Here is a 27,649-nt window from a genome sequence, read left to right as displayed (position 1 = left end):
TTCTAATTCAAATGCAATAAGTCAAGCTGAAACAACAGAGTCAAATATAACCATGATAAGTGCAGGTTTATTGCTTTGTGAAGCATATGTAATAGCTTTGTCTATCATGATAAGTGTAGGTTTATAGTATCACCAGATACTCATGTTAACACTCATGTTATCTGATTCTAAAGTATTCTAAACTATCCTATCTATGAGTTTGGTGAGAAGATATTCTAAAGTTCATACAATATACTACAGATATCTGATTTGCTTGTTATTTACAATTTGTTTTCTGGTCAGTTTTTTATGGTACTGGGGTAGAACTCATTATGACGTAAATACTTACAATTGAACTAGTTATGTTTGGTTTAAGTCATTGAAGTATTATATTGATAGTTGATTCCAGTGTAAAACAGTTCTATTTTGGTCCTTGGATATGTTTGTGCTGGTGGTGTGACAATGTGGTCAGTTGTCTTTTATTTTCTTTCAGTATTGTGAGCAATACTTGTTTTTAGGGTCTAAAAAATCAACTTTCTTTGTTAATTGTAGGCCTGGATTATGCAGATCCAAAGAAGAAGAGCAATTTTGTTGGTAAAGTTCTTATGACTGCTGTGCTAACAGCACTATGCATTCTTATGCTCAAGCAGTCCCCATCTTCTAATACCCCAAGCAGTCCACATTCTTATGCATGAGACGATAAACATCCACTTGAATATAGTTGATATATATGCATGAGAAATGTTAAATGTATGAGAAATGTTGACTGTGCTGAAGTATGTTAAGTTTCAATCAACTGAAACTAGACCGATAACCGCCCGATAATCGCTCGATAATAGCTAAACCGATACCAATCCGCCCGATATCTTATCGGGTGGCTAGCGAATTAATACATTTAAAAGTCGATAACCGATAAGCCAAACCGTTAAGAGTAAATAACCGCCCGATCCGCCCGATAAGCAGCCCGACATCTTCCCTTTCTCCATTTCCAGCCAACTACTCCACCTTGTTACCTCCTCATCTCCTAATTTCTTGCAACTCTTATCCTTAGATATGGGCATTGTAGTTTGTCATTATTCACTATCCTCCTCCCATGTGCATCTAGCTCTATAAAACAGTGTTCCGCAATATGTCCAACATCCAAAGCATAATTTTCTAGGTAGTCTGCCAAACTATTTCCCTCCCTTAGTGTATGAGCCACAGTTACATTGCATTGAGCTATGAGTTCTTTAATTTCCACTACATATTCAGCCACACACCAAGGGACACACCACTCTCCATTCACAATATTTTTTTTATCAACATTGAATATGTGTGCAATTCAATAAGAAAGAAATTATGCTGGACACGGTATCTTAGTGCTTCAAGTATAGCCCTTGCCTCAACTTCAGAATTAGTTCCCTCCTGCACTTCCTTGTCACAAGTATACAATACATCTCCCTCTTCATTCCTCAGTACAAAACCAATAGAACTCCTTCCAGGATTACCTCTAGAAGCCCCATCTGTGTTCATTTTTACCCATCATGGACTAGGGAATTCCTATATTACCTTAGTGATCTTCAACTTAGGCATGTAATTCTCCAACATCTCAAGTTGATCAGGCCATTTATGAGGAACATGATTAAGCCCATGCTTTCTGAATTTGATCAGGGATTGAATAGTCGAGGAAATCTGATATATTACTCTACTAACAATGACAGTGTCTCCATATTTATAGTTGTTACATCTTTTTCACAGTTCCCAAACAATTATGGAAGGTAATGCATGCATTATAGGTTGCAATCTAGGAATGATTTTAGCAGTCCAACACTTCACTACTGCCTGATGAAATATAATTCCCTCCGCAACTATTCCTGCATGATTTCCACACTGTTTTGGCAGCATAAGAAGTGAAGAACAAATGTTGTCTGGTTTCCTCCATCGGATTAGCACAACACCAACATTTTGTAGTGCTAATTCAGGAATTAGCTTTTAATTTTTTTTTTATTATATATTATTTTTAGTTTTGTTATGTTAACTTATCTTCAAGATTTCTTTTGTTAAAGAAATCTTGAAGAGCATATTCTTATTATTGAACTCTAAATAATGTGAATATGGAGTACAACCAGCCTAAGAAAATAGTTGAAGAGTTAGCAGCTGAATATTATCAGCGGTGTGCTACGTGTTTTAAATACGGTGGAAATCATCTATGGGTTGATTGTCAAGCAGGTAGATATTCTTCCTATGGTTCATCTTTTGAACACTCTCACTTTGTCTCTAGTCCGTACAGGTATGAGGATTCATATGGGTACCATTCTGACTCTGGTTGGGATGAATACCCTTATTATGACTGGAATGAAAGCGAAGTGAGACAACCACCTCAAGCGGAGAATATTAGTTTAGAAGAGCTTATGTATAAGTTTATAAATAAGGTGGAGGAGAGATTTACATACGATGATGAAGCCACTAACAACCTAATAATGCAAGTGAATCAATTAATGAATAGATTTAGCTCGTTGCATTGTGATGGTGAATATATGGAAGAGATACCGTGTGAAAATGAGCCTACCCGAGATGATGAACATCTACAAAGAGAGTTTTCCACTCTGCAAGAGGATTCTGTTTCAACTAAAATGATTGAAAATGAGGTTTTGGTTGATTATGAAACAATATAAGAAGAGTTCAAACCCACATCCACCTATCCACAATTACAACTTTTAGTAGAAGAGAATGAGGAACAAATGGTCTTGGACTTACCAGAGGAGTACTCACATGACCCTTCTTCTTCATTTTCTTATTCTAACATTTGATCATGTGGATTTTGTTTTTGGGGATTTACAGGAATATGCATGGATTGATCTTGTGAATAAATGCAGAAACAAGTTGAGGATAATCCTACAAGAATAATTCACCGCTCAAAATGAGGCTAAGAAAGAAAGAAAAGAGCGGGTCTTTCAAAAATCCCTAAACGACTTTGGCCTAATAAGCTCCATAAAGAATCCCAAGGAGCGAAAACGAAAAATAAATTCAGAATTAGGGGTGAAGTTCACAAGTTCTCGGAAACAGAAAAAGTCCAGGGGAGTTTTCTTTACCTCTTGCTTTTTATTTGTGTGTCATGGGAACATGCCACAATTTAAAGTATGGGGTGGGGATGTAAATAACTATTTGTTTTCGTTTCTTGTGTGTTCTCGTTTCTTTTGATTGAAATTTTTAAAGTCGAATTTTTTTTCTTCTTTAGGTAGTATAATAATTCCCCCTTGATTTTTCTTTGTGCCGTGGTTCTTTTTCAAGGGTTTTAGTTGAACCGGGTGTAGTTAATTTTTTTTAGGAGTAGGAAACCTTGTGTTGTGATTTTAAATGAAAGAAATATCTCTGGACTTCATTATGACTTGAGAATGATAAGTGCTTTAATTGTGATGCTGAGGCTCGGTTTTTGACTCTTGTATAAGCACCTTAAATTGTACGATCTTATCTTACTTAATTACTTTGATTAGAGTATCTTGATGAGTCCGATCCTGAGTGAGTTATGTGTCATGTGTGTGTGTGAGGTTTCGTGTATTCTGTGCATTACATTTGATGTCTAGAACTTGCCCGTGTGCCCGCAAAGCGAAATAGTAGTTTGTTCAGTCTTGGAAGTGATATAGGAATTTTTTTGCTGTGCCAGCTATATAGTTTACCCACCAAATTGTTATGTATTGTAGTTAACCCCGTTGAGCCTGTAATTATGTTTCTTTGGCAACCACATTACAAGCCTTATTCTTTTGTTTGAATTGACCATCTATTTGAATTTTTAACCTCTCGTGAGCACATAAAATTAGTATGAACTTTGTAAAAGTTAAAGTGGGGGGTGGTTAGTTTGGCTTTTGAGTGGAACTATTGAAATAAGGAGAAAGGTGCACTATTGTGAAAAAGTATGAGCCACTTGAATAGAAAAAAGAAAATGAAGAAAAAAAAGTTTATATTCATTGATAGTGGTAACTTTTGATGTATTTGTGCTTAAAGAAGTTGGGAGTTGACATATACGGATGTGAAGATGAAGTTATGGTTTGACATAAGTGTGAGATTTAAAGGTCAAGTATATGTATTAAAAGTGCATAGGGAGGTGTAGTTACTCTTATATCTAAATGTATCCTACCCGTCCCGCAACCTACATTGCAACCAATTAAAGTCCTACTTGATCCTTGACTGAATAAGCTTGATTAGTAGAGTAGTACACTACGGGCAAGCCTATGGTGCATCTTTTGAGGCATATGAATATTGTTTCTGAGAGTGAGTGAATTCTTTCTATCTTGAGTTCCTAATTATTCTTAACTTTTATTGTGTGTGGAACTACTCTCTATTGTTGGGAGAGGGCACTTGATTCATGAAGGAAAGGTATTGTCATTGACCTATGTGTTAGAGTAAGTGAGCGAGTTGTGAAAAATGTGTGGTGTTGTTGAGTCAAATCTTGAGGCTAGGATGTTACACTATTGTGCTTAGTCTATTTTAAATATTCTTGGTATGATGAGTTATGAGAGTTGTTTAAAAAGGTCATGTCTATGTGAAGTGTAGTTTGATTTCTCGAGAACGAGCAATGGTTTAAGTGTGGGGTGTTGATGGTAGGCTATAATCCTGTATTTTAGTCGCTTATTGTACTTTAATTTACTGCACTTTAATTGAGTTGGAGCTTTAATCGCTAGTGTTTTGCACTAATTGTGTGTTTTATGCCTTGTAGGAGTAATTTTGATCTATGTAGATGTTGTGGAATGAATTTATGCTATTTTGGAGCTTTGAAGTTCGAGTAAAAGCTCAAGGATTAAGTTGGGATCGTGTTCGGGGATCAACGGATGATAGTGCACTTTAAGAACGAAACGAAGAATCTAGCAGGCATACTGCGCCTTGTCTAGTAAGATACACATAACTTTTAGCTCAGAAATCCTTTGGGCTACACAATATATAGTTGGAAAGCTATTTAAAAGGGATACAACTTTTATGTTTTACACTTTCCCAATTTCCCAACTTATACCACCCAGGTGCACGATTGCGCATTGGGCGCGCACTTGGGGCAGAACGGTGTGCAAAATGCGCGACCAAGTGTGAGATCGCGCATGTCATGTCCGGGAAGAGTCCTATTTCGCTAAGAAAAGGGTAGTTTCGTTTGTTTTTGTTTTGGGGGCGGATTAAATACCCCAAAACACCATTTTAGAACCACTTTTGATATACCTTAGACCTAGGGAAGCTAAGGAGATGAAGGAGAAGCAAGAGCACAATGATTTCATCCTTCCTTCCTCACTCAAGATCTGGGTTTGAATTGTATTTATATTTTTCTCTGTTTTTGTTTCATTTGTGAAGAACTCCTCCATGTCTATGGAGTAGAACCATTTGGGTTTTGATGGATTTGGTGTATTGTTGGTTGTTTGTGGATTATAACTCTATGTTTATGTATTAGAATCATTTTTGGAAGATTTAATTGTTGCATCTATGTTCACTTGTTCTTGTAATCGAAAGAGGCATAACTTGTGACATATTTGCACTATGTTGTTGGTTGAGTTCATAGATTCTTCTAGGTAATCGAAAGAGGCTAGTTGAATCCTTGATTAAACCTAGTTAGGAGGATAATCGAAAGAGGTTCTCCTAAAGACCGATCTATTACGAATTATTGCATATCTTCACCGAGCTTAAATTGGTTCATATTGTGAGGTTAAAACTTAATCGAGAGAGGAGTTTCTACTAAATATTTATCCTGATAATTAAGTGAATTCGAGAGACTCACTTGAATATTAGAAGTGAATTATCTAGAGTTAGATCCCGAACAATTATCTTGCACCTATCCTATCAACCCATATTTTCTCCCATTGATAGCTTCCTTGCTTACCTTTGTTGAGGTTGTCATTAGTCAATAGTTTAGGTTCTTATTTAGTTTCAATTCTTAATTGTATAAATCTCCATTGTTGATCCTCCTGGATAACAATCGAGCTACGAACTACGAGAATACTGTTTAAATCTAATCCCCGTGGAGACGATAATTATACTATACTATCTTTGACTAGCGAGCACAATTTGAGTGTGTGTTTTATGCTCGTCATTGAACTTGCTGCTTCGATTTTGGTGCCAGGTAATAATGAATCGATATTGGTTCTGGAGCCAAGATCCTTATAAATAGGGATGTTAGGGTATGATTTTGGAGTTTCATGTTTTCTATTTCGAAACCCAACATTATTCTCTTGCTCTTTCCTTGCTCTAAACCTCTTCTTTCTGTTCCAGTGACCTGCATTCGTTCTCAGTTCTTCATCATTCTATACTTTTCTTTCTTTCATCAAAACATGTCTAACATGCCTTCTGAGTCTAGTGAGGGGAGTGTTGCGATCCCTTTGGCGATGGTATTTTCCCCTCACGAGGAGAATGTTCATGTCATCGTCAATGATGGGTGTTTCCCGTTGGTGGAGGAGATAGTTCCTTGCAACCCTGATACTAGGTCTGATTTCTCCAAATTACCCGATGCTGACACTAGAGCCTTTCGATAAGTGATGATAGAGAAGGAATTGGGAGAGCTAAGGCTAAATTCAGCCTTCCCGATCACGTCGAATTGATCTTGGCTGGATGGGATACGGTGCAAGTCCACCGTCCTGGGTACTGTGCCTTCTATGCCTATCTCTTCCAAGTCGGCTACACTCTCTCTTTTCTTCCGTTGGCGGAGGAATTCTGTCGTTATTATGGCGTTTGCCCAGCTCAGCTTGTGCTGTACGTTTATAAGCTTATTAGGATGCTTACCAAATTTTACGAGCTAGTCGTGGTCAAACTGACTCTTCGACATTTAATACATCTGTTCGCTCCCAGCTTTTATAGGGGGATGATGCTGAACCTTCACCACCGAGGAGGCAAGTGCCTAGTAGTGAAAATAGATGACAAAGCTAACCACTAATTCTTGTTCAACTTCTTCTTCGTCAGAACTGAGGACGTGGTGGCCAACGTCGACGGTTTTCCTGAGTGTTGGAATTATACTTGTAAGTGCCTAATTTCCTTGTATGTAGGTATCTGATTTTTTCCTCGTGCTTGGTCGTGGGCTTTGACCTCTTATCCTTTTCTCATGCAGTCATGACCTCGCCTCCTCCTTTGGTCGAGGACATTTCTTACTGGGTTGGTCCGCTCCTCCTTCACATCATAGGGATTCGTGAGTGGTCGGGTTTCTTTAGGAGGTTTGGGCCTGCTTTCCCCCGACTGGTAAGTACCCTTTATTACCGGTGTCTTAGTTCTTCTTTTTTTGTTTACTTTTGATGACCTTCCCTCTTCCCTGTGTTTTTCCTAGCTTCGCCCTGGGGATCTTCGAAGAGGTCGAAAGCTCCTGCACCCGCTCTCCGATAGAGAAAAGCCACTATGTCCTCTTCTCTCTCCCCTTCTTCGATTGCGGTTGCTTCTATTCGTACCCTGGTCCCTTCTTCGATGGCGTCTACTTCTAAATATGTCCGTTCTTCGGCCGCAGAAACCTTAGCTCCTCAGTATTTCCCTCTTATCAATGAGGAAGATGAGCCTTTGCATGATGATGGGGACTTGGTGCCTCGTAAGAGGAGGTTTGTAGATGTTGGGGATGGGGTCGCCCAGGAAGTTGACTTAATGGAGGGTGATTTTTCTCTGCGCGAGACAACGATTATTCTCATTGGAGATGATATTGAGTCGGGGTCCGAGATTCCGAGGTTGGCGGAAGCCGACATGGGTATGCACATTCCTTCTATGGTGACGTAGGCAGAAGGACTGACCGTTGACATTCTCGATACTTCGAGGTGAGAGGAGGCACTGACTTCCCGACCAGCTGCTAATACTTCCTTGCCGGCCAACGAGAGAGGCAAAGGCGTCGCTGAGGAGGGCGATGAATCGGGTTCGGGCGTTGATGCGGATGACTTGAAGATGATGGAGGAAGGGTTTACCCAACTTAAGCTTAGAAGGGTCTATGAGGACCATTGCGATCCCAATGGATCATGACTTGCAGAAGAATACATAAGACGTAGTCTCTGGCCTCGACCCTCTTTGTTCTGAGATAGAGGGTAAGACCCTCAAAGAGTTGGATGATGTCACTTTGTTGAGGAGCATTGCCGGTCTTGGTCTTAGGGTGAGTGTTTGGTGTTTTGTCCTTCTCCTTTTTATGTCTTTGTTTTTCAAGGCGTTTTCGTTTCTGACTTACTTCTTTTCTTTTTATGATTGCAGACGGTGATTTTGGAGATTGAGAGCACCCGGAGGGAAGAGAGGCATAGAGAAATATTAGTGAGGTTGAAAGAGAAGCACTTTGAGTATCGCGGCAAGTACCAAGAGTTTCGCAGGTGATTTCATTAAGGCGGCGATATGCAGGTCTTTCGCGATGAGTTGGAGGAGAAGGACAATGAGCTGGTGAAAGCCATCGAAAAGTGTAGTGTCCTTGAGGGGACGTTGAAGAATAAGGAAAAGGAGCTTCAGATCAGCAGGGGTGTGGAGGCCCAATGCAGTGACCTTCAAGCACAAGTGATCGAGCTATGCGGACAGTTGGAATAATTTCGGCTTCAGTTAGAGGCCCTTAATGGTGAAGTCGCCGAGAAGCAGAGTAAGCTTGAGAAGGCGAAATCTTCCCATTTGGATGCTCGGAGGAAATTGGAGATGCTTGAGTTGGCGAATAGGGCCCTCCAGGCCGAGCGGGAGAATGACCAGTCTACGACGAAAGCTAAAGAAGATCGACTAGAAGAGAGGAGAGGAGAGCTGGAGAAGGATAACTCCATCCTTCATGATCGGGTGGCCGCTTTGGAAGCTGAGAAGGCCCAACTACTTGCACTACCATCTTCTTCTCGTACTTCATATTTTCCCAACGTTCCTCGAGAATTATATGAGGAATGGATTCACGCCAAGGCTCACTTGGATGTCTTCCGAGGTTTTTATCCGTCTCATAGGCTGCTCTCGAAGGTGTTCGTGTTAAGGCTCGTGAAGCTTGAGTCCCTTGCGGGTATGATCTCGCTACACCTGAGGCCGATGAGGGGGACGATGAGGGCATAGATCGGCTTGAAGAGGACGCCTAGTACGATATCGCTTATCCCGAGGGCGAAGACAGATATGGTGAGGGCGACCAAGATGGTGAGGGCATCAATGGCCAAGGTGGTGAAGGCACTGAAGATCGTGATGGTAGCGATTAGTAGTTTTATTTTTACCTTGTAACTTTTTGTGTATTTTTGTCGGCGTCTTCATGGGCCTTTGTAAAATGTTTAAGTATGAAATATCAAAGTTGTTCTCTGCATCTTCTTCCCTTCCTGTGGTTTACTTTCTGTACTTGTATGTTTCTTCCTTCTATTATTTGTCTGTTTCGCTCTTTCCTTCGTTGGTGTTGTCTTTTAGCTGACCATGGCGTTGGAGCCGATTATGCGTTATTTTTTCTTTTTCTATTTTTTGTATTGAGATGCGGCCGAGGGCCTATAGGTGTTTGTTTAATCGTAATCTATCATGACCTTTGCTCAAATCACGACCGAGGGCCGGTAGATGTTTGTTCGAGCGGGGTCGATCATAACCTTTTATTAAAACGTGGCCGAGGATTGATAGATGTTTTCTCGAACGGGGTCGAACGTAACCTTTCCTTAGATTGCGGCTGAGGACTAATAGGTGTTTGTTCGAGCGGGGTCAAATGTAACCTTTCATTAGATTGCGGTCGAGGGTCAATAGGTGTTTGTTCGAGCGGGGTCGATCATAACCTTTTATTAAAGCGTGCCAAGGGCCGGTAGATGTTTGCTTGAACGGGGTCGAATGTAACCTTTCTTTAGATTGCGGCCGAGGAACGGTAGGTGTTTGTTCGAGCGGGGTCGAATGTAACCTTTCATTAGATAGAGCCGATAGGTGTTTATTCGAGTGGGGTCGAACGTAACCTTTCATGAGTATTGCGGCCGAGGGCCGTTAGGCGTTTGTTCGAGCGAGGTCGAACGTACCCTTAACATGGAAGAGGTATGTTGATAAGTGTAAATTTCTTATTGCTTTGACATTGTTGCTTTGATAACATACTCGGAGAAATTTAGATTTTTGGGTATTGGCTGGCGTTCTAGTCCCTTCATTGGTTGACATGGAGAGTATTAAGAGGTTGGGCAATGAAATAGTAATCATGACTCTGCCTTCGCATACTTTGGCTCGAAGCGTTCCCTTCGTCACCTCGTTAAAAAACTCCTTGAGAAAACCCAAATGGGACAAAACTCAAGTGAGGAGAAAAAGATTACGGCTTGGGGGCGCTTTTTCTCTCAGAAGTTGAAGTATTTGAGGTGGCTGATATCTCTGTTGTTTGGTAGTAGCTTTCCTTCCATTGTCTCTAGTTGGAACGAACCCTTATTTGCTTTTGCTGTGATTTTGTACGGACCGTCCCAGTTCGTTCCCAGCTTCCCTTCTCGGGGATCTTTGCTCGCTAGAGTTTTGGCTTTTAGTACGTAGTCCCCGAATTTAAGCGGCTGAACTTTTTCTTTCTTATTGTAATAGTGCTCTGCTTGTTGTTTTTGGGTGACCATTCTTATGTAGGCCATGTCTCTCTGTTCGTCTATCTCGTCGAGATCTTGCCTTTTGCTTTCATCGTTGCTCGTGCCGCTTTCATAGGAATATCTTAGGCTGGGTTCCATGGCGTCTCTCCTGTGCTCGTTTTCGGAGTTGTTCTGCAGGCTCATAGACATAGTAAATCTAGTAGTATTTCTGGCCACAATCCCTTGGCTTCTTCGAGCTTCTTTTTCATGATGTTTAGTATTGACTTATTGGAGGATTCTTCTTGCCCGTTACCCGCGGGGTGATATGGGGTCGAGAGTTCTTACTACAAAAAAGGCTTTCGGCGATCATTATTTAGCGTCAGTTGTTATAAAATAAAGACAGTAAAGTAAAGACAAGTATAGAGAGAAACTGATATATTATTCAAACTTCAAACTTATGTATATAATGAACTGAAAACTCCTCTATTTATAGAAGAAAGGAAGCAACTGTGAGGTTTTTCAGGAAGCAGCTGCAAGACTTTTCTTTAGTTGTTTGTAAGTTGTCTGCATAAGCTGCTTGCAACCTGCCTGTTTAATAAGAAGCTGCTACAAATTATTTCATTGAGCTGCTTGCAAGCTGCCTGCATCAGCTGCTTGTAGATAAATTTCAACAGAGTACTAAATGGATAATCTTCTTCAGGAAGATTATCTATAGCGGAGTAATAAATAGACATCCACAATATAATTATTTTCATAACACTTTCCCTTGGATGTTCATTAAAAGATAATATGCCTCATTAAAACCTTACTAGGAAAAAACCCTGTGGGAAAAAATCCTAGTGAAGAAAAAAGAGTACACATATTTAGTAATATGCATTGCTAGCTGCCTCATTAAAAACCTTATAAGGAAAAACCCTGTGGGAAAAAACCTTAGTAAGGAAAAAAGAGTACATCGCATATTTTACTCCCCCTGATGAAAACCTTGTTTTAAATATTTAAGTCTCCGCATTCCAATCTTGTATACCATCTTCTCAAAAGTTGATGTTGGTAAAGTTTTAGTGAATAAATCTGCCGGATTGTCACTTGAACGGATTTGTTACACATCAATGTCACCATTTTTCTGAAGATCACGTGTGTAGAATAATCTTGGTGAAATGTGCTTCGTTCTATCTCCTTTTATAAATCCCCCCTTCAATTGGGCTATGCATGCAACATTGTCTTCGTATAAATTGTGGGTCTTTTCTCACATTCCAAACCATATTTTTCTCGAATAAAATGAATTATTGATCTCAACCATACACATTCCCTTCTTGCTTCATGAACAGCTATTATTTCAGCATGATTTGAAGAAGTAGCAACAATAGATTGCTTTGTGGAGAGCCATGATATGATAGTACCTCCACATGTAAAAATGTACCCGGTTTGAGATCTAGCTTTATGGGGATCAGATAAATAACCTGCATCTGCATAACCAACAAGATCTGCATTATCTTTGTTAGCATAAAACAAACCCATATCAAGAGTTCCTTTTAAATATCGTAATATATGCTTAATCCCGTTCCAATGTCTCCGTGTAGGAGAAGAACTATATCTTGCTAGTAAATTAACAGAAAATGCTATGTCAGGCCTTGTAGCATTAGCAAGATACATTAGTGCACCAATTGCACTGAGATAGGGTACTTCGGGACCACGGAGTTCCTCATCCTCTTCTGGAGGTCGGAACAAATCTTTATTCACTTCAAGTGATCGAACAACTCTTGGTGTACTCAATGGGTGCGTTTTGTCCATGTAAAAGGGTTTTAAGACCCTTTATGTATAGGCAGATTGATGGATAAAGATCCCGTCTGCTAAATGTTCAATTTGCAGACCAAGACAAAGTTTTGTCTTTCCCAGATCTTTCATCTCAAATTCTTTCTTAAGATATTCAATTGCCTTTTGGAGTTCTTCTGAAGTTCCAATAAGATTTATGTCATCAACATAAACAGGAAGTATAACAAATTCTGAAGCCATTTTCTTTATAAAAATACATGGACAAATAACATCATTTATGTAACCCTCTTTCGGCAAATATTCACTGAGGCGATTATACCACATGCGCCGAGATTGCTTTAAACCGTACAAAGATCTTTGTAATCTGATTGAGTACATTTCCCGAGATTTTGAATATGCTTCAGGTATTTTAAATCCTTCAGGGATTTTCATGTAAATTTCATTATCAAGTGACCCGTACAGATAAGTTGTAACCACATCCATTAGATGTATTTCAAGCCTTTCACGTAAGGCTAAACTGATGAGATATCGAAATGTTATGGCATCCATAACGGGTGAATATGTTTCTTCATAATCGACTCCAGGTCGTTGTGAGAATCCTTGTGCAACAAGGTGAGCCTTGTATCTTTCAACTTTATTTTTATCATTCCTTTTTCGCACAAAAATCCATTTATGACCAACTGGCTTTATACCAGCAGGTGTTTGGACTACTGGTCCAAAGACCTCTCTTTAGCAAGTGACTTCAATTCCGATTGAATTGACTCTTGCCATTTTGGCCAATCAGATCTTTGTCGACATTCTTTGACAGATCGGGGTTCACTATCTTGCATAATGTTAAGTGCAACATTATATGCAAAAATATTATCCACCACTATTTCAGATCTATTTAAATTAATCCCATCACCAGTAGAACTTATTAAAAGTTCCTCACTCACTTGATTCTCGGGTTCATTGATTTCTTCAGGAATCTCAGAACTAATCAGATCTTGGGTCTCTTTAGGAGATCCCTTCATAATATCATTTTGATCATTTATCGATTTTCTTTTTCTAGGATTTCGATCCTTAGAACCCAAAGGTCTACCACGCTTCATGCGTGCTTTAGGTTCACTAGCTCTCATGCTAGTAGATGGTCCTACTGGGACATCATAGGCACATTCTCTGTAGGGATATGTGACTTAGTTATCCTTTTCAAATCAGTAAATGCGTATGGCATTTGATTTGCTATATTCTGTAAATGGATGATCTTCTGGACCTCCTGATTACATATAGGGGTACGTGGATCAAAGTGAGATAATGATGAAACTTTTCACACAATTTCTCTTTTGATTTCCTTTTTCTCTCCCCCTAATTGTGGAAAATTTATTTCATCAAATCGACAATCTGCAAATCGGGCAGTAAATAAATCTCCAGTCAATGGTTCAAGATAGCGAATAATAGAGGGTGATTCAAACACAATATATATTCCTAACCTTCTTTGGGGGCCCATCTTATTGCGATGTGGTGGTGTTACTGGCACATATACAGCATATCCAAAAATTCGTAGATGGACAATATTTGGTTCATGACCAAAAACCAATTATGACGGAGAATATTTATTATAATGTGTCGGTCTGAGACAGATAAGTGATGTTGCGTGCAAGATAGCATGTCCCCAAATAGTAGTGGGCAATTGTGTTTTCATAAGTAGCGGTCTTGCTATCAATTGGAGTCGTTTAATAAATGACTCTGCAAGGCCATTTTGAGTATGAACATAAGTTACAGGATGTTCAACTTTTATCCCAACTGATAGACAATAATCATCAAAAGCTTGAGATGAGAATTCACCAGCATTATCAAGGCGAATGGCCTTTATAGGATAATCTGGAAATTGTGCCCTTAATCGAATTATTTGGGCTAATAGCTTTGCAAATGCCAGGTTGCGAGATGATAATAGGCACACATGAGACCATCTTGAAGATGCATCTATTAGGACCATAAAATATCTAAACAGCCCACTTGGTGGGTGAATAGGTCCACATATATCCCCATGTATACGTTCTAAAAAGGCAGGAGATTCAATGCCAACCTTCATTGGTGATGGTCTAGTGATCATTTTGTCTTGATAACAAGCATCACAAGAAAATTTATTATTTGTAAGAATCTTTAGGTTCTTTAATGGATGCCCACTCAAATTTTTAGTAATTCGTCTTATAATTATTGATCTAGGATGGCCCATGACAAAGCACAAAAATATTTTAATCCGCAAACTTCTGGTTTACGATAGAGCGTGCTTCAACTGTACTAATTTTTGAATAGTATAAGCCAGAAGACAGAGTTGGTAACTTTTCTACAATGCATTTCTGGCCAGAAATATTCTTTGTAATGCAAAGATATTCCACGTTCATTTTATCTATCGTCTCAACATGATACCCATTTCGGCGGATATCCATAAAACTCAACAAGTTTCTTCGGGACTTGGAGGAGAATAATGCATTGTCTATAATAAATTTTGTTCCCTTAGACAGAAATACAGTAGGTCTTCCGGAGCCTTCAATCAAACTTATATTACCAGAAATTGTAGAAACATTTGCTTTTTCCTTATGCAAATAAGAAAAGTATTTCTAATAATTGAATATGACATGAGTTGTTCCACTATCAATTACACAAATATCTTCATGATTGGTCTTTAATCCAAACATAATTTGAGAATTATCCATATTTTTCAAAATGCATAAACAAAATAAATATGATAGTAAACATCATTATCAAAGCATAACTTTTATTTATGTACAACTATTACATAACCATACTATCTACTACAAACAACAAAAATTAAAATATTTACATCTCTACAGATTCATCACCGATCACATGACTTGTTTCTCTTTCTGGGAGTGCAAAGTAATCAGCTACATCCAAATGCATGAAGTCTAAATTATCTTCAAAAATAAAATTTGCTTCAACATTTTTCTCTGTCTTCTTCAGGGAGGCTTAATACAGCTCAACCAGGTGCTTTGGTATACGACATGTACGTGACTAGTGCCCTTTTCCTCCACATATATAGCATGCATTTTCTGGCTTTGCTGCTTGCACCGCTTCATGCTTTTGTTCCTTCTTTTTCTACTGCTGGTGGTGAGGAGGGTTCTTTGGTGCATTGTTATTACCACGATTAGAGTTTTCTCCCCGACCACGGCCATGACCACGACTGGGGCCACGTCCCCTTCCACGCTTAGCTTAGTGGAAGTTCGTCTCATTCACTTCAAGGAATGGACAAGAACCAGTAGGTCGGCTTTCATGATTTTTTATTAATAGCCCATTATGTTGCTCAGCTACAAGAAGATGTGAGATAAGTTCAGAATACTTTTTGAATCCCATCTCTCGATATTGCTGCTGCAGGAGCATATTCGAAGCATGAAAAGTGGTGAAAGTTTTCTCCAACATATCATGATGAGTAATATTGTCACCACATTGTTTCAATTGGGAAATAATTCTGAACATAGCAAAATTATACTCACTGATAGATTTAAAATCTTGTAGCCTTAGATGAGTCCAATCATAACGTGCCTGTGGAAGAACGACCATCTTCAGGTGGTCATATCTATCTTTCAAATTATTCCACAGTATGACTGGATCTTTAACAGTAAGATATTCCATTTTCAGGCCATCATCAAGGTGATGGCGTAGGAATATCATTAGTTTGGCACGGTCTTGGTTTGATGCCTGATTTTTATCTTTGATGGTGTCTGCCAGACCCATCGCATCAAGATGAATTTCGGCATCAAGCACCCAAGACATGTAGCTTTTGCCCGATATATCGAGGGCTACAAACTCAAGTTTAGAAAGATTTGACATTATTTAGAAAAAGAAAGTTCGTACCTATGATACTTTCAAAGTATTTTCTCGAGATGGCAGAGTCTCGTGCTGATAACGTGTTATAAAATAAAGACAGTAAAATAAAGACAAGTATAGAGAGAAACTGATACATTATTCAAACTTCAAACTTATCTACATAATGAATTGAAAACTCCTCTATTTATAGAAGAAAAGAAGCAGCTGCGAGACTTTTCAGGAAGCAGCTGCAAGGCTTTTCTTTAGTTGCTTGTAAACTGTCTGCATGAGCTGCTTGCAACCTGCCTGTTTAATAAGAAGTTGCTGTAAATCATTTCATTGAGCTGCTTGCAACCAACTGCATCAACTGCTTGTAGATAAACTTCAACAGAGTACTAAGTGTAGAAGATTATCTATTGCGGAGTAATAAATGGACATACACAATATAATTATTTTTATAACAGCGATAAATATATAGTCGGCAAATTATTACCTGCACTTAAACTTTTACTGGCAAATGAACTTTGGCCATGAAAACTATATTTTTACTGGCAATTAACAAAAGTGGCCGGTAAAAACTAGCAATTTCTTAGAAAGATTCTTTATTAATCTATTTTCCCTCCAATTTATTTCGCTTCCCTCCTTTAATTTTTATTTTTGCATCAAATAGATATTGTGTTTTTTTCTATCATATCGTGAATACATCATTTAAGAGCCCTCATAGAATGCATCTCTCTTGGCGTCTACACTCCATCTCTCCACATCGCTATGTCGCCTCTCTCCGCAAAAACCCAGAACGACCGGGCTTGAAATACTTAGAGAAAAATGGTAGATCTTCTTCGCTCGTCGGAAGTCCGCTATGGATTTAAATTGCTCCGTAGTTATTTTCATCTCTTCCCAAAGATCTGATTTACTTCAATCTACTTGTTTCAGGTCAGTTGTTGATTTTTCATTTTTACAATTCTCAAGTTTTTATACAGTGTTTGAGTTTAAAAGACGAATCTCATGAGGTTGGATTTTCTTCTCGATGTTTGATTCAAATTACTAGGTTGAAATTTGATAATCAATTTGAGTAATTAATTCAGTGCAATTTGTAGTAAGTTAAACTTTTGGATACGTGCTGAAGGTCTCCCAATATTCTGAGAATTGGACAGAGTCAACAAGTGAGGGTTTGGAATCCAAAATCTATTTCTTTTTGGGTAATAGAGACTGCCTTAGTTTACAACAAAGGGTGATGTCTATTTTTCTAGGTTTGGTGGCAAACATACTGGCATTCTTCAAAATACAGAATATCCATTGTACAATATCGTCCTTCTTTTCTACTAGTTGCTTCTAAACTATCTAGCAAATTTAATTTATGTTTGGCAGTTTATCTAATTTATTATATCTTGGCTTTGTAATCATACAGAGCTGACACAGGATATTAGTGAAATCAATAACAATGGTCAATAGAATGTTGTACAATAGAGTAAGCTAATTTTGAAGTTTTATTTGATTATCATCCTAATTTATTGCCCTAGAATTAGGGTAAGGTTGATGTTCTAATTCAAATGATTCTTTAAGAGCACATCTCATATGACTCGGTACTATGCCAATTAATTAGGTCGGCTGTAGAACAAGCGAACTACATCATTCTTTGTTTGAATTTAATTAATAATTTACAATTGCAGATTATGCGCAATAATCGATTTTGAATCTTGGCTATTGGAGCATGTTTTCACTTGCAAATGGCCTAATTTTTCAAGCAACGTAAGTCACTTTTATTCATTGCATGTTATGTTTCTTTATCTTTTCAAATTCTTTGATTATGTATAACATGGAATAGTTCCTTTGGTCAAGGCCAATGGTAATACTACCAATAAGATGATAGAAGATAGTTTCAACATTCAAGCACCTCTCCACCATTATTGTAACGACTCAACCAGTCGTTTTGACTGTTAGAACCCCGTTCCTCTAAATAAGACTCCCCGTATGCTCTTTTACTAGTTATAACTTGCGGGGATGGTTGGTTCGGGATTTAGAAGTGTTCGGGTTGAAATCGGAATACTTAGTTCCTTAGTTTGGCTTTAAAAGGTCAAGTTTGATTTCGGTCAATATTTTTGGAAAACGACCTCGAAATCGGGATTTGGCGGTTCCAATAGGTTCGTATGGTGATTTTGGACTTGGGTATATGTTCGAATCGGGTTTTGGACAAACCGGGAGCATTTTGGCGCTTAATAGTGAAAACTAGCTATTTGAAGGTTGAAGGCTCTTTAAATTTGTTTTGGAGTAGGTTTTGGAGTAATCGAGGTCCGTTTGGAATTCCGAGCATGGAGATAGTTCCGTATGGTGATTTAAGACTTGCACACAAAATTTGGTGTCATTCCGAGTGGTATAAGTATATTTCGGCGCGTTCGGAGTAAGTTTGAAAAATTTGAAAATTCTAAGTTGAATCAATTTGGTTTGAGGTATGATTCTTAGTTTTGATGTTGTTTTACACGTTCCGAGAGTTCGAGCGAGTCCGTTTTATGATTTCAAACTTGTTGGTATGTTCGGGCGGGGCACCCGGGACCTCGGGTGTCAACCGGACGAGGCTCAGACCAATTTTAGAATTTGGAGCAGCAACTGAAGCTTCCAGCTTCTGCTGCAATCGCACCTGCGCTTGGGCTGTCGCAGGTGAGAGAATCGCAGATGCGACATTTTGCTCGCAGAAGCGGAAAGGGCGCAGGTGCGAAGGGCATCGCCGCATAAGTGGACGCGCAAAAGCGGTCCTGAGGCTGCATATGCGGAGTTTGGCCAGGAGAGGGAATCTCGCACCTGCGAGGAATTTTTCGCAAGTGCGGTTACACCTTCGCAGGTGCGAAAATCACAGAAGGCAGAACCTTCATTTAAGTCGGGAGTTGCATATTTTGAGCCCATTTTCTCCATTCTTGGGCGATTTGGAGCTTTTTGGGAGGAGATTTCAACTAGCAACTTTAAGGTAAGTTAATTCTACACACTTTGAGTTAAATACATAAATTATGGGTAGATTATAACTTGTAAATCGTGAAAATCAAGGGTTTAGATAAAAAACCTAGATTTTTATAAAAATGAGATTTTAACCACAAAAATGGTTATGGAATTAGATGTAAATCGTATATTTGAGTTCTTGAGATTATGGGTAACGATTTCCTCCGAATATTTTCGAAATCCGGGCACGTGGGCCCGAGGTGAATTTTAGGAATTTTACCATTTTGGGTTGGGTAATTAATTTAATAGTCTAGTTTCGAATCATTGAGCATGTATTAATTATTTTGTATAACATTTGGATAGTTTTGGATTTTTCGGCATTGGATTGAGACTTTAACGCGACATTGTGATCGGAAAGTGGACTTTGAGACGGGGTAAGTCTCTTGTCTAACCTTGTAAGAGGGAATTTACCACATAGGTGATTTAAAGTAATAATTGTTGCTAATTGTGGGGGCTACGTACGCACGAGGTGACGAGAGTCCGTGCGTAGCTACTAATTATGCGATGTCCGGGTAGTTTAGGACTCAAATCATGAATTACTTGTGATAATTGCATCTTGTATTTAATTAAAGTACTGGAATTATATTGTGAATTGTTAGAAGAGATAGTAAAAGACTGAAATTTCGTCTACTTGAATTTTTGTACAAATTATTTAACTGTTAATAGAAATTGTACATCCTTGTATGTTAGCCTTATAATAATGACTTCTCATTTCAGAGGTTCATAAGAAAATGTCCTCCTTTCTTGTGGAGCGAGCCGAACGCCTCGGCAGTATAGATGCATTTATGGATCGTGCAGGACGTACCTCAGCAGTGTACACGACACTCTGGACCGGGTCGAATGACCTCGGCAGAAATCGTGCCTAATAATAATAATTACATGATACCTTGACATTCTATTGCAACTTGTGAAGCTAATTGATAAATTAAAAATTATTGAAATTGAAAGAATTAATTGATTCTGCTTGTTAAGGAAATTATTGTTGTTCATATAAATCATGTTTAATTAAATGTTTCTATTTTTAATATTATTGACCCATAGTGAGTGTCAAAGTTGACCTCCCGTCACTACTTATTCGAGATTAGCCCTAATACTTACTGGGTACACGTTGTTTACGTACTCATGCTACGCTTGCTGCACTTTTTGTGTAGGACCTGAGATAGGTGCTATAGGTGGACCTACCGGCGCGTACCCACGTTATCCCGAGGTTTAGTGGTGATCTGCCTTTCCGAGTCATTCTGCAGCAACTAATGCCTCTCCTTGTATTTGTATTATGTCTATTTTATTTCAGATAATATTTAAAATTTTTGTATAATCTACTAGATGTTCATACACTTGTGACACCAGGTCTTGGCACACACACTAGTAGAATTTTGGATTTAATTATTTTCTTGGATTTTAATTAATCAGATCTTTCATATTCTCTTAATTACTCGGATAATTGTTTAAGAAATTAATATATATTTAATTCACTAGTTGGCTGGCCTAGCTGTTATGTTGGGTGCCATCACGACCTATAGATTAAATTGGATCGTGACAATTGTCCCCCTCCATCTTCACCAAAACCATAATTAACATTTTCCCATATCTATGAGATAAATTCCACCATAATATTTTACAACAGTACCTATAATGAGGCTGATGGTGATTTCTTCCTTGCATCAAAATGGCAAGTGCGAGTCAAAAATTGACATAAATGGGCCAAAAAATTAAGGTCGAAGAGAAATATAAGTAATACCTAATTTGAAGTTGGCTTTTTGTTTTGAGTCTAGCTATGTTTCTTGACTAAAGCGAAACACCATTCCTTCAATGGTGGCTGGTTGAATTTTAATTTTTTTATCAAAATAAACTTTTATCATCAAGCATTAGGGGGACTTGAATTGGTTGATTCATACTTCGGTGGTGTTACATATAAGAGGAAGAAATGTGCTTTCAGAAGTAAAAAATAGTGGAAGAAAATTTTGGAGTGGGTTTATAAGGTGGTCGAGGAAGTGGAGGTTTCAGAGATGGCCATGGCAATGGTGGTAGTGGTTAGGTGTTGCTGAATTTTGTTAGGTGCAATTTATAGAGTCTGTATCTGAAATTTGGTGCAATTTGGTGAAGGATTTGAGTGGTTTCGAGTTGGATTAAATCTTCAATAGTTTACTGCACTGTATGTGAAGAAGAAAGGGACGTGGGGTGAGGAAGAAGGAGAAACAAGAGGGGGCCACTTTTTTTATTTATTATTTTTTGTTATTTACGCGCTTTTAATTTGTTTTCTTTCTATTTTTTTTGCCATATTAGCTGTTAAGGAGGAAAATAATTCACTTCAGATGTGTTTAGGGGGTAAAAGAATACCCGTTTAGTTTAAGTGTTCAAACATATTTTTTAGACAAGTTTAATGGGGGTTTTATGTATTTTGCCAAGATTCAACAACTAGATGGCATGCAATTTTATTTCAAGAGGAGCATTAATGCAGTGACAAGAATTTCTTGAGTTATGTTTCAATTATGTTCTATAGAAGCATCACTATTGCAATAATTAGCTGCTGTAAAGAAGTTGTCGGAGCATGCTTATCTAATCACCTTATGAAATAGGCTAGTAGGATTATATTTGATTTGGATCAAATAGATGATGATTTCTTGTTCTTATTAGATATCAAGTTTCATCCTTTTGAAACATGTTCATTTGATCCTTCAACCACTTGCTCATATCAGGATTAAGCATAAAAGATAGTTTCCTGAACTTTTTCCTTACGATAGTCTCATAGGTATTCTTTTAGCTTATTTGAAGATGACGCTTTTTAAAGTAAAATTTTAACATGAAGATGCAGGATGGAGTTGGTGTATTATCTTTGTAAATGGTTATGCTGATCAGTAACAACTATTATATAGATTTAAGGTCTAAACACGATGGCCTTTCTTTTACATTCCAATTAGTGATAAAAGCTCCCAACAAATTCCCAAGACATGATTCAAGAAATCCTTCAATGGGTGATTTTGTAACAATAGAGTGCTTTTTGGTTTGTGCCATCTATTTTTCTATTTCATTTCTAGAAGCTTTTTGTGAAGTTGGATTGTAATGCTTGATGTTCTCATTCTTAGTGTAGTTGGTGCTATGTAATTGGATGGTATACAACTATCCCAATGTGATCTGTAACTCTTATTCAATTTAAAGTCTAAGTTTTCTTGTCTCCAGAATGCATATTTGATATAATGTGAAGTTTTATGAATCTTTAAATTATTTCTGCATGTGGGAATGGTTGTCGGACATTTATGTTTATCAATTTCGGGCTAATAGTAAAAAAATTAAATGTGTGCAGTTACTAATCCATCTTCGGACATGTCGAGATGCTAGCACAAGAGATAAAAAGGAGCTGCATCAGTTGAAGCAGTAGAAGACAAAATATGGCAGGTATGTTTTACATTTCTTTTTAATGGTGTTATATATGTGACTATGACTTAGAGATTTCTTCATCGTGTAATCGAACCCTGAGAATTAATGAAAGTATGTGATTTTGACTTTCAAATCTAATGTCTCCTTAACTGTCACATTAATTATTGATGTTGTGAAATATATAGAGTTTTAGTCCTCCTCTTAACTTCCTACTGAGAATGGATGGATTAATTTTACTACGGAATGAAAATTATTCAATGATAATCCATCTAGTTGAAATAGGCATAAAATTACCATATGAAGATTAGAATAAAGTTGATTCTGAGCTGATGCTACTTAGCTTTTTGTTCTTCCAGTAAAAATTTATTTTTGAACAAAATACACTATCGCAAAATTTTAGCGTATGTTTCATAGAACAGACGTTTTTGTGCAATTAGTTTTGATTGAATTTTGTAGTAGCATACCTTGATATGCTAGCATGAGTTTGTAAATGTTACATAGTTGTTTTATTGATTATTGATGAACATATGTGGTGGTTTATTTGATTTCATTTTATTTTATTATTTCAGGATATACATTATGGTGTTTAAAAACTTAGCATGTGACAAGACTTCATTGTGATCAAGAATTGAAGAATCTTTTATGTCTTTTATTGTCTTGTTATAGTTATTTGATAGCACAATTTATTAGATTCAAAATAATACTATTTAGATTCAAATATATTAGCATTTTTGTTAAGTTGACACTTTGAATTTATGAATTAATATTTATTTTTGTTTGTTGTGGATTATATGAAGAGTATTGTTTTTTCAAATGATTACTATTGGTATTTTCTAATGTAACTAGGCAGGCATAGCAACAAAAATATTAGAAACAGTTTTTTTCTAATTTTACCAGCGATAAAAAAAGTCGTTAAACTGTCCTCCTGTATTGGCGACAAAACAAAATTTTAAAGGCTACATGAGAATCCAGGATAAAGGTAAATTGATATAAAGTTTAATGGCCATTGTATTTGCCGCTAAAAGTATTTTATTTACCAACAATTAAATAAATTTTTAAGCGGCAATAAGAAAAGCCCCAAAATGTATGATCTAAGAAAATGTGGAGCATTTTTAGCGGCCATTTAAATTGCCAGTAATAACTGCCACTAAAACTGATTAACTTTTACCGGCCATAAAAGGGTTCTTTACCGGTACTCGTTCTAATGGCCGCTAAAACCTTCGTCGGCTACAACGGCCAATATGTAATTGCCGGTAAAAGCATTAACGGCTATTGTTATTGGCGCTAAAACTTATTTTTATTGCCGCTACATCTTATTTTTATTGCCGCTAAAAGGCTTTTTTGTTGTAGTGAGTATCCTCTTGATATGTCATTTCTCGAAGAATTCGACGGGTTTTTTTTCTGTGAACTGGGGTCTATTATCACATCTGATTTCTTTGGGAAGGCCGAACCGGCTGATAATGTTTCTCCATATAAAGGTGATTACCTCATGTTCCCGTATTTGGGCGGATGCTCCTACTTTCATCCACTTAGAGAATAGTCTGTTAAAACCAAAAGGAATCGTACGTTACCTCGCCCTGCTGGGAGGGGGCCCGCGATGACCATTCCCTATTTGATGAATGACCAAGGTGAGGTGACCGAGTGGAGATGTTCGCCTGCTTGGTGAATCATTGGGGCACACTTTTAGCACTGCTCGCATCTCCTCACGAAGTCTGCGACATCATTTTCATGATGGGCCAATAATATCCCGCCCGTATGAGGCATCTAACCAGTGCTCGATTGTCGGGCTGAGCACCGCAATGGCCTTCGTGGACTTCTTCGAGGACGCGCTGAGTTTGGTTTGGGCCCAAGCACTTCGCCAGAGGGCCGCCGTAAGTCCTCTTGTACAGGTCGTTGTGGAGGATACTATATCTAGCCGCTTTCATTCTTAGTTTCTTGGCCTCTTTTTTATTGCCATAGAGTGTGCCGTCCTGCAAGTATGTGATAATACGATTGAGCCAGTAACAAGTTAAGTTTATGGTTCTTACCTCGACTTGTTCTAGTGATGAGTTGAGGAGATAGACCATATTTTTGTCTTCGGGCATGATGCTTTTGGTAGTTGCGGCTAGTTTGGTGAGGCTATCTGCCTCGGTATTTAGTGCTCGCGGGATTTGGTAGAGCTGACATTCGTCGAACTCAGGCAATAGCTTGCCGATTTCGGTCTGGTATTTTTGCAATCTTTGTTCTTTGATTTGAAAAGTCCCTGTGACTTGGTTGACTATGAGCTGGGAATCGCAACGCAGTTTCAACCGTCTCGCTCGGTATTTGAGTGCTAACCTTAAACTTGTAATTACGGCCTTGTACTCTGCCTCATTGTTAGTCATATCCGGGCACCTTATGGACTGGCGAATTACTTCGCCTGTCGGGGCTTTGAGTACGAGTCCCAGTCCGGACCCTGATGCATTAGATGCGCCATTGATGTATAGGACCCATAGGTCTCATGTTTGGAGGGAAGCTTGGGCGGCTTCCTCTTCGACCTCGGGCATTATTTTCGTACTGAAGTCGGCGAGCACTTAAAATTTTATCACAATTCGCGGCTGGTATGTGATATCATGCTCGCCGAGCTCGATGGCCCATTTGGCCAGCCTTCCCGATAGCTTGAGTTTATGCAAAATTCTCCTTAAGGGAAAAGTCGTAACGACCGAGATGAGGTGGCATTGGAAATAGGGTCTAAACTTCTGTGAAGCTACGACAAAGGCCAGAGATAATTTTTCGAGGTGTGGATACAGCCTTCTCGAATTAAGACTACGCTTACAACTACCTCAGATACAGCCAGATAGACGAGGAGACACTTCCTCGGCTCGGGTTTAGAAAGCAAGGGCGGCGATGACAGGTATGCCTTTAGTTCTCGCAGAGCTTGGACGCACTTGGAAGTCCATTCAAGGCCGTTGTCTTTCTTGAGTACACCAAAGAATTTATGGCACCTATCCGACGACCGCGAGATGAACCTTGATAGGGCGGCGATGCGACCAGTCAATCTTTGGACCTGTTTTTTGGTAGTCAAGAGTTCTGGTATCCCCTTAATGGCTTTGATTTGGTCTGGGTTGACCTCGATCTCTTGTTGCGATGCCAGAAAACCCAACAACTTTCCCAAGGCTACACCGAACGTGTATTTCTCCAGGTACAACTTCATTCCGTACCGTCAAAGTATGTCGAAAGTTTCTTTCAAATGATCGATGTGATCTTCTCCCCTTATGAACTTGACCAGCATGTTATCTATATATACTTCCATTGTTTTGCCGAGCTGGTCTTTGAACATCTTTGTTACCAACCTTTGATAAGTATCCCTTGCGTTCTTTAGTCCAAAAGGCATGACCCTATAGCAATACGTTCCTTGGTGGGTGATGAACGTGGTCTTTTCCAAATCTTCTTCTTCCATGAGGATCTGACTATAGCCTCAGTAAGCGTCCTAGAAACTTAGTAGCTCATGCTCGGCCGTTGCGTCGATGAGTTGGTCAATAGGAGGCAATGGGAATGAATTCTTTGGATATGCCTTTTTCATATCTGTGAAATCCACGCACATCCGCCATTTTCCATTCTTCTTTTTGACCATCACTACGTTGGCGACCCACTTGGGGTACTTCGACTCCCTGATGGAACCATTTTCTAACAGTTCCACCTCCTCGTGGACTGCATCGTTGATAACGGGGTTGAGTTTACGTCTGACCTGTCTCACTGGGAGGTGGAATGGGTCGATATTTAATTTGTTCTTGGCGATTTCCTTTGGGATACCCGGTATATCTGCATGGCTGAAAGCAAACATATCTGCGTTAGCTGTTAAGAATTGACGGAATTTACCTGGTTCTCAAAGTTTGCAGCTAATATAGGCCTTCTTGTTATGATCGTTGAGGTCCAATTAAACGGGGTCGAGGTCTTCTATGGTCAATCCAGCGGCTTCGACCGTGTCGGGATCCTTGATGACGTCCTTTGTCTCATCTTGCTCCGACCTCGACCCTGTTAATTTCTGTACCTCTTTTTATTTATCTTTTCTCTGTTGGGTGGCCGTGTTGTCTAAGGCAATGCGGTAGCATTTCCGGGATGTGCGCTGTTCTCCGCGTATACTAAATATCCCCCATGGAGTTGGAAATTTAATAACTTGGTATAAGTTGGAGGGGACGATTTTCATGGGATCTATCCACGGTTGTCCCACTGTGGTGTTGTATGCAGTGGCCTGGTCCATGATGTGGAACGTTGTCCCAGTGTTACGCCGCTGGCCAAAACAAGAAGTGTAATTTTCCCGGATGTCCGTTCAACTGCATTATTAAAACCAGTTAGCGTGATGCAATGCAACACTATCATATCTTCGAGTTTCATTTGGGTAAGTTCTCGGGGATGGATAATGCACACGCCGCTTCCGTCATCTACCATAATGCGTTTAACATTGGTATCTAAATTTTGTAAAGTAATAACGAGGGCGTCATTATGAGAAAAGGTCAAACCGTCGGCATCCGACTTGTCAAAGATAGTACTTTCTTTGAGTTTGTCGTACCGTTCGCGGGTGATAGATCGCTTGAGTTTGTGGGTAGTGGTGAACTTCATGCTGTTGATAGAGGTGTCATCGCCGCCGCTGATGATCATGTTGATGGTACGAGCTGGTGATGACGGCTTTGGCGGCCGTGATGTTTACGTCCTCTGGCCAAGTTGGTCCTCCTCTTATCGCTTAACAGTTCTTTGAGGTGCCCCAGCCATAACATGTTTACGACTTCTTGTCTGAGGGCAATGCAATCTTCTCTTTTGTGCCCACGTTCCTGGTGGTACTCATAGAGGGCGTCAGACTTTTTGGTGTTCGGGTCTGATCTCATCTTTGGTGGCTATTACACTTTTGGTTCGAGTTTCTCCAGAGCGTAGACAATCTCTATAGGTGACACACAAAAATTGTGAGTAGATAATAAGAGAGGCATACCTCTTTCGTTCCGCTGAATTCCCGTCCTTAGCCTGGGCGGGCCTTCTTCGTAGCGGTGGGAGGGTACATCGACCGTCCTGATATATGGTTGATGTCGTTCCCTGTTAGGTCGCGGAATTGGATGAACTCTCCTGGTCCTGTCTCTTCGATCTTTTTTGGATTCAACTTGCACCGAGGTTAGTCGGTGAGTCGGCCCGTTGAGGCCGTCCTCATTTCCTCGGACCTCGGCACAATAAGCATTGTGGATTTCGTCTCAAGTGGTTGGAGGATACTTCATCAATCGACTCAACATTTTTCTAGTTACCCTTGAACATCTCTGCTCAGCCCGTTCTGAAAGGCTGCTCTGAGCACCTAATTTTTGACTATATTTGAATTTTTATCACCTTCT

At 39.0% G+C, this 27,649-nt stretch overlaps 2 protein-coding genes and 2 long non-coding RNA genes across 4 annotated transcripts; 3 read left to right on the top strand and 1 right to left on the bottom strand.

The window, feature by feature from the left end:
• Positions 1-8,271: 8,271 nt before the first annotated feature.
• Positions 8,272-8,949, top strand: LOC138905270 (uncharacterized). The gene is made up of 2 exons (XM_070193778.1): positions 8,272-8,427; positions 8,470-8,949. The coding sequence occupies exons 1-2, from the start codon at positions 8,272-8,274 to the stop codon at positions 8,947-8,949; spliced, it is 636 nt and encodes a 211-aa protein (XP_070049879.1).
• Positions 8,950-10,169: 1,220 nt separating this feature from the next.
• On the bottom strand, positions 10,170-10,589 carry LOC138905269 (uncharacterized). Its single transcript, XM_070193777.1, has one exon. It carries the CDS (start codon positions 10,587-10,589, stop codon positions 10,170-10,172), a length of 420 nt encoding a protein of 139 aa, XP_070049878.1.
• A 6,055-nt stretch (positions 10,590-16,644) lies between these two features.
• Positions 16,645-23,133, top strand: LOC104114160 (uncharacterized). Its single transcript, XR_690329.4, has 4 exons — positions 16,645-16,889; positions 17,627-17,705; positions 22,246-22,337; positions 22,889-23,133. It is a non-coding gene; the product is annotated as an uncharacterized lncRNA (long non-coding RNA).
• On the top strand, positions 17,712-20,364 carry LOC138906615 (uncharacterized). Its single transcript, XR_011414106.1, has 2 exons — positions 17,712-19,318; positions 20,096-20,364. It is a non-coding gene; the product is annotated as an uncharacterized lncRNA (long non-coding RNA).
• Positions 23,134-27,649: the final 4,516 nt, after the last annotated feature.

Source organism: Nicotiana tomentosiformis, chromosome 2 (genome assembly GCF_000390325.3).
Source record: "Nicotiana tomentosiformis chromosome 2, ASM39032v3, whole genome shotgun sequence".
NCBI lineage: Eukaryota > Viridiplantae > Streptophyta > Magnoliopsida > Solanales > Solanaceae > Nicotiana > Nicotiana tomentosiformis.
The sequence above is the reverse complement of the archived record's forward strand: the minus strand, read 5'-3'. Positions and strand labels throughout refer to the sequence as shown.

What these genes read in the sequence shown, in the direction of transcription:
- LOC138905270 (XM_070193778.1), top strand. Translation starts at nt 8,272, where the DNA reads ATGCAGGTCTTTCGCGATGAGTTGGAGGAGAAGGACAATGAGCTGGTG. An exon ending in GCAGTGACCTTCAAGCACAA is followed by an intron (nt 8,428 to 8,469) that starts GTGATCGAGCTA and finishes TTTCGGCTTCAG; the next exon opens with TTAGAGGCCCTTAATGGTGA.
- LOC138905269 (XM_070193777.1), bottom strand. Translation starts at nt 10,589, where the DNA reads ATGTCTATGAGCCTGCAGAACAACTCCGAAAACGAGCACAGGAGAGAC.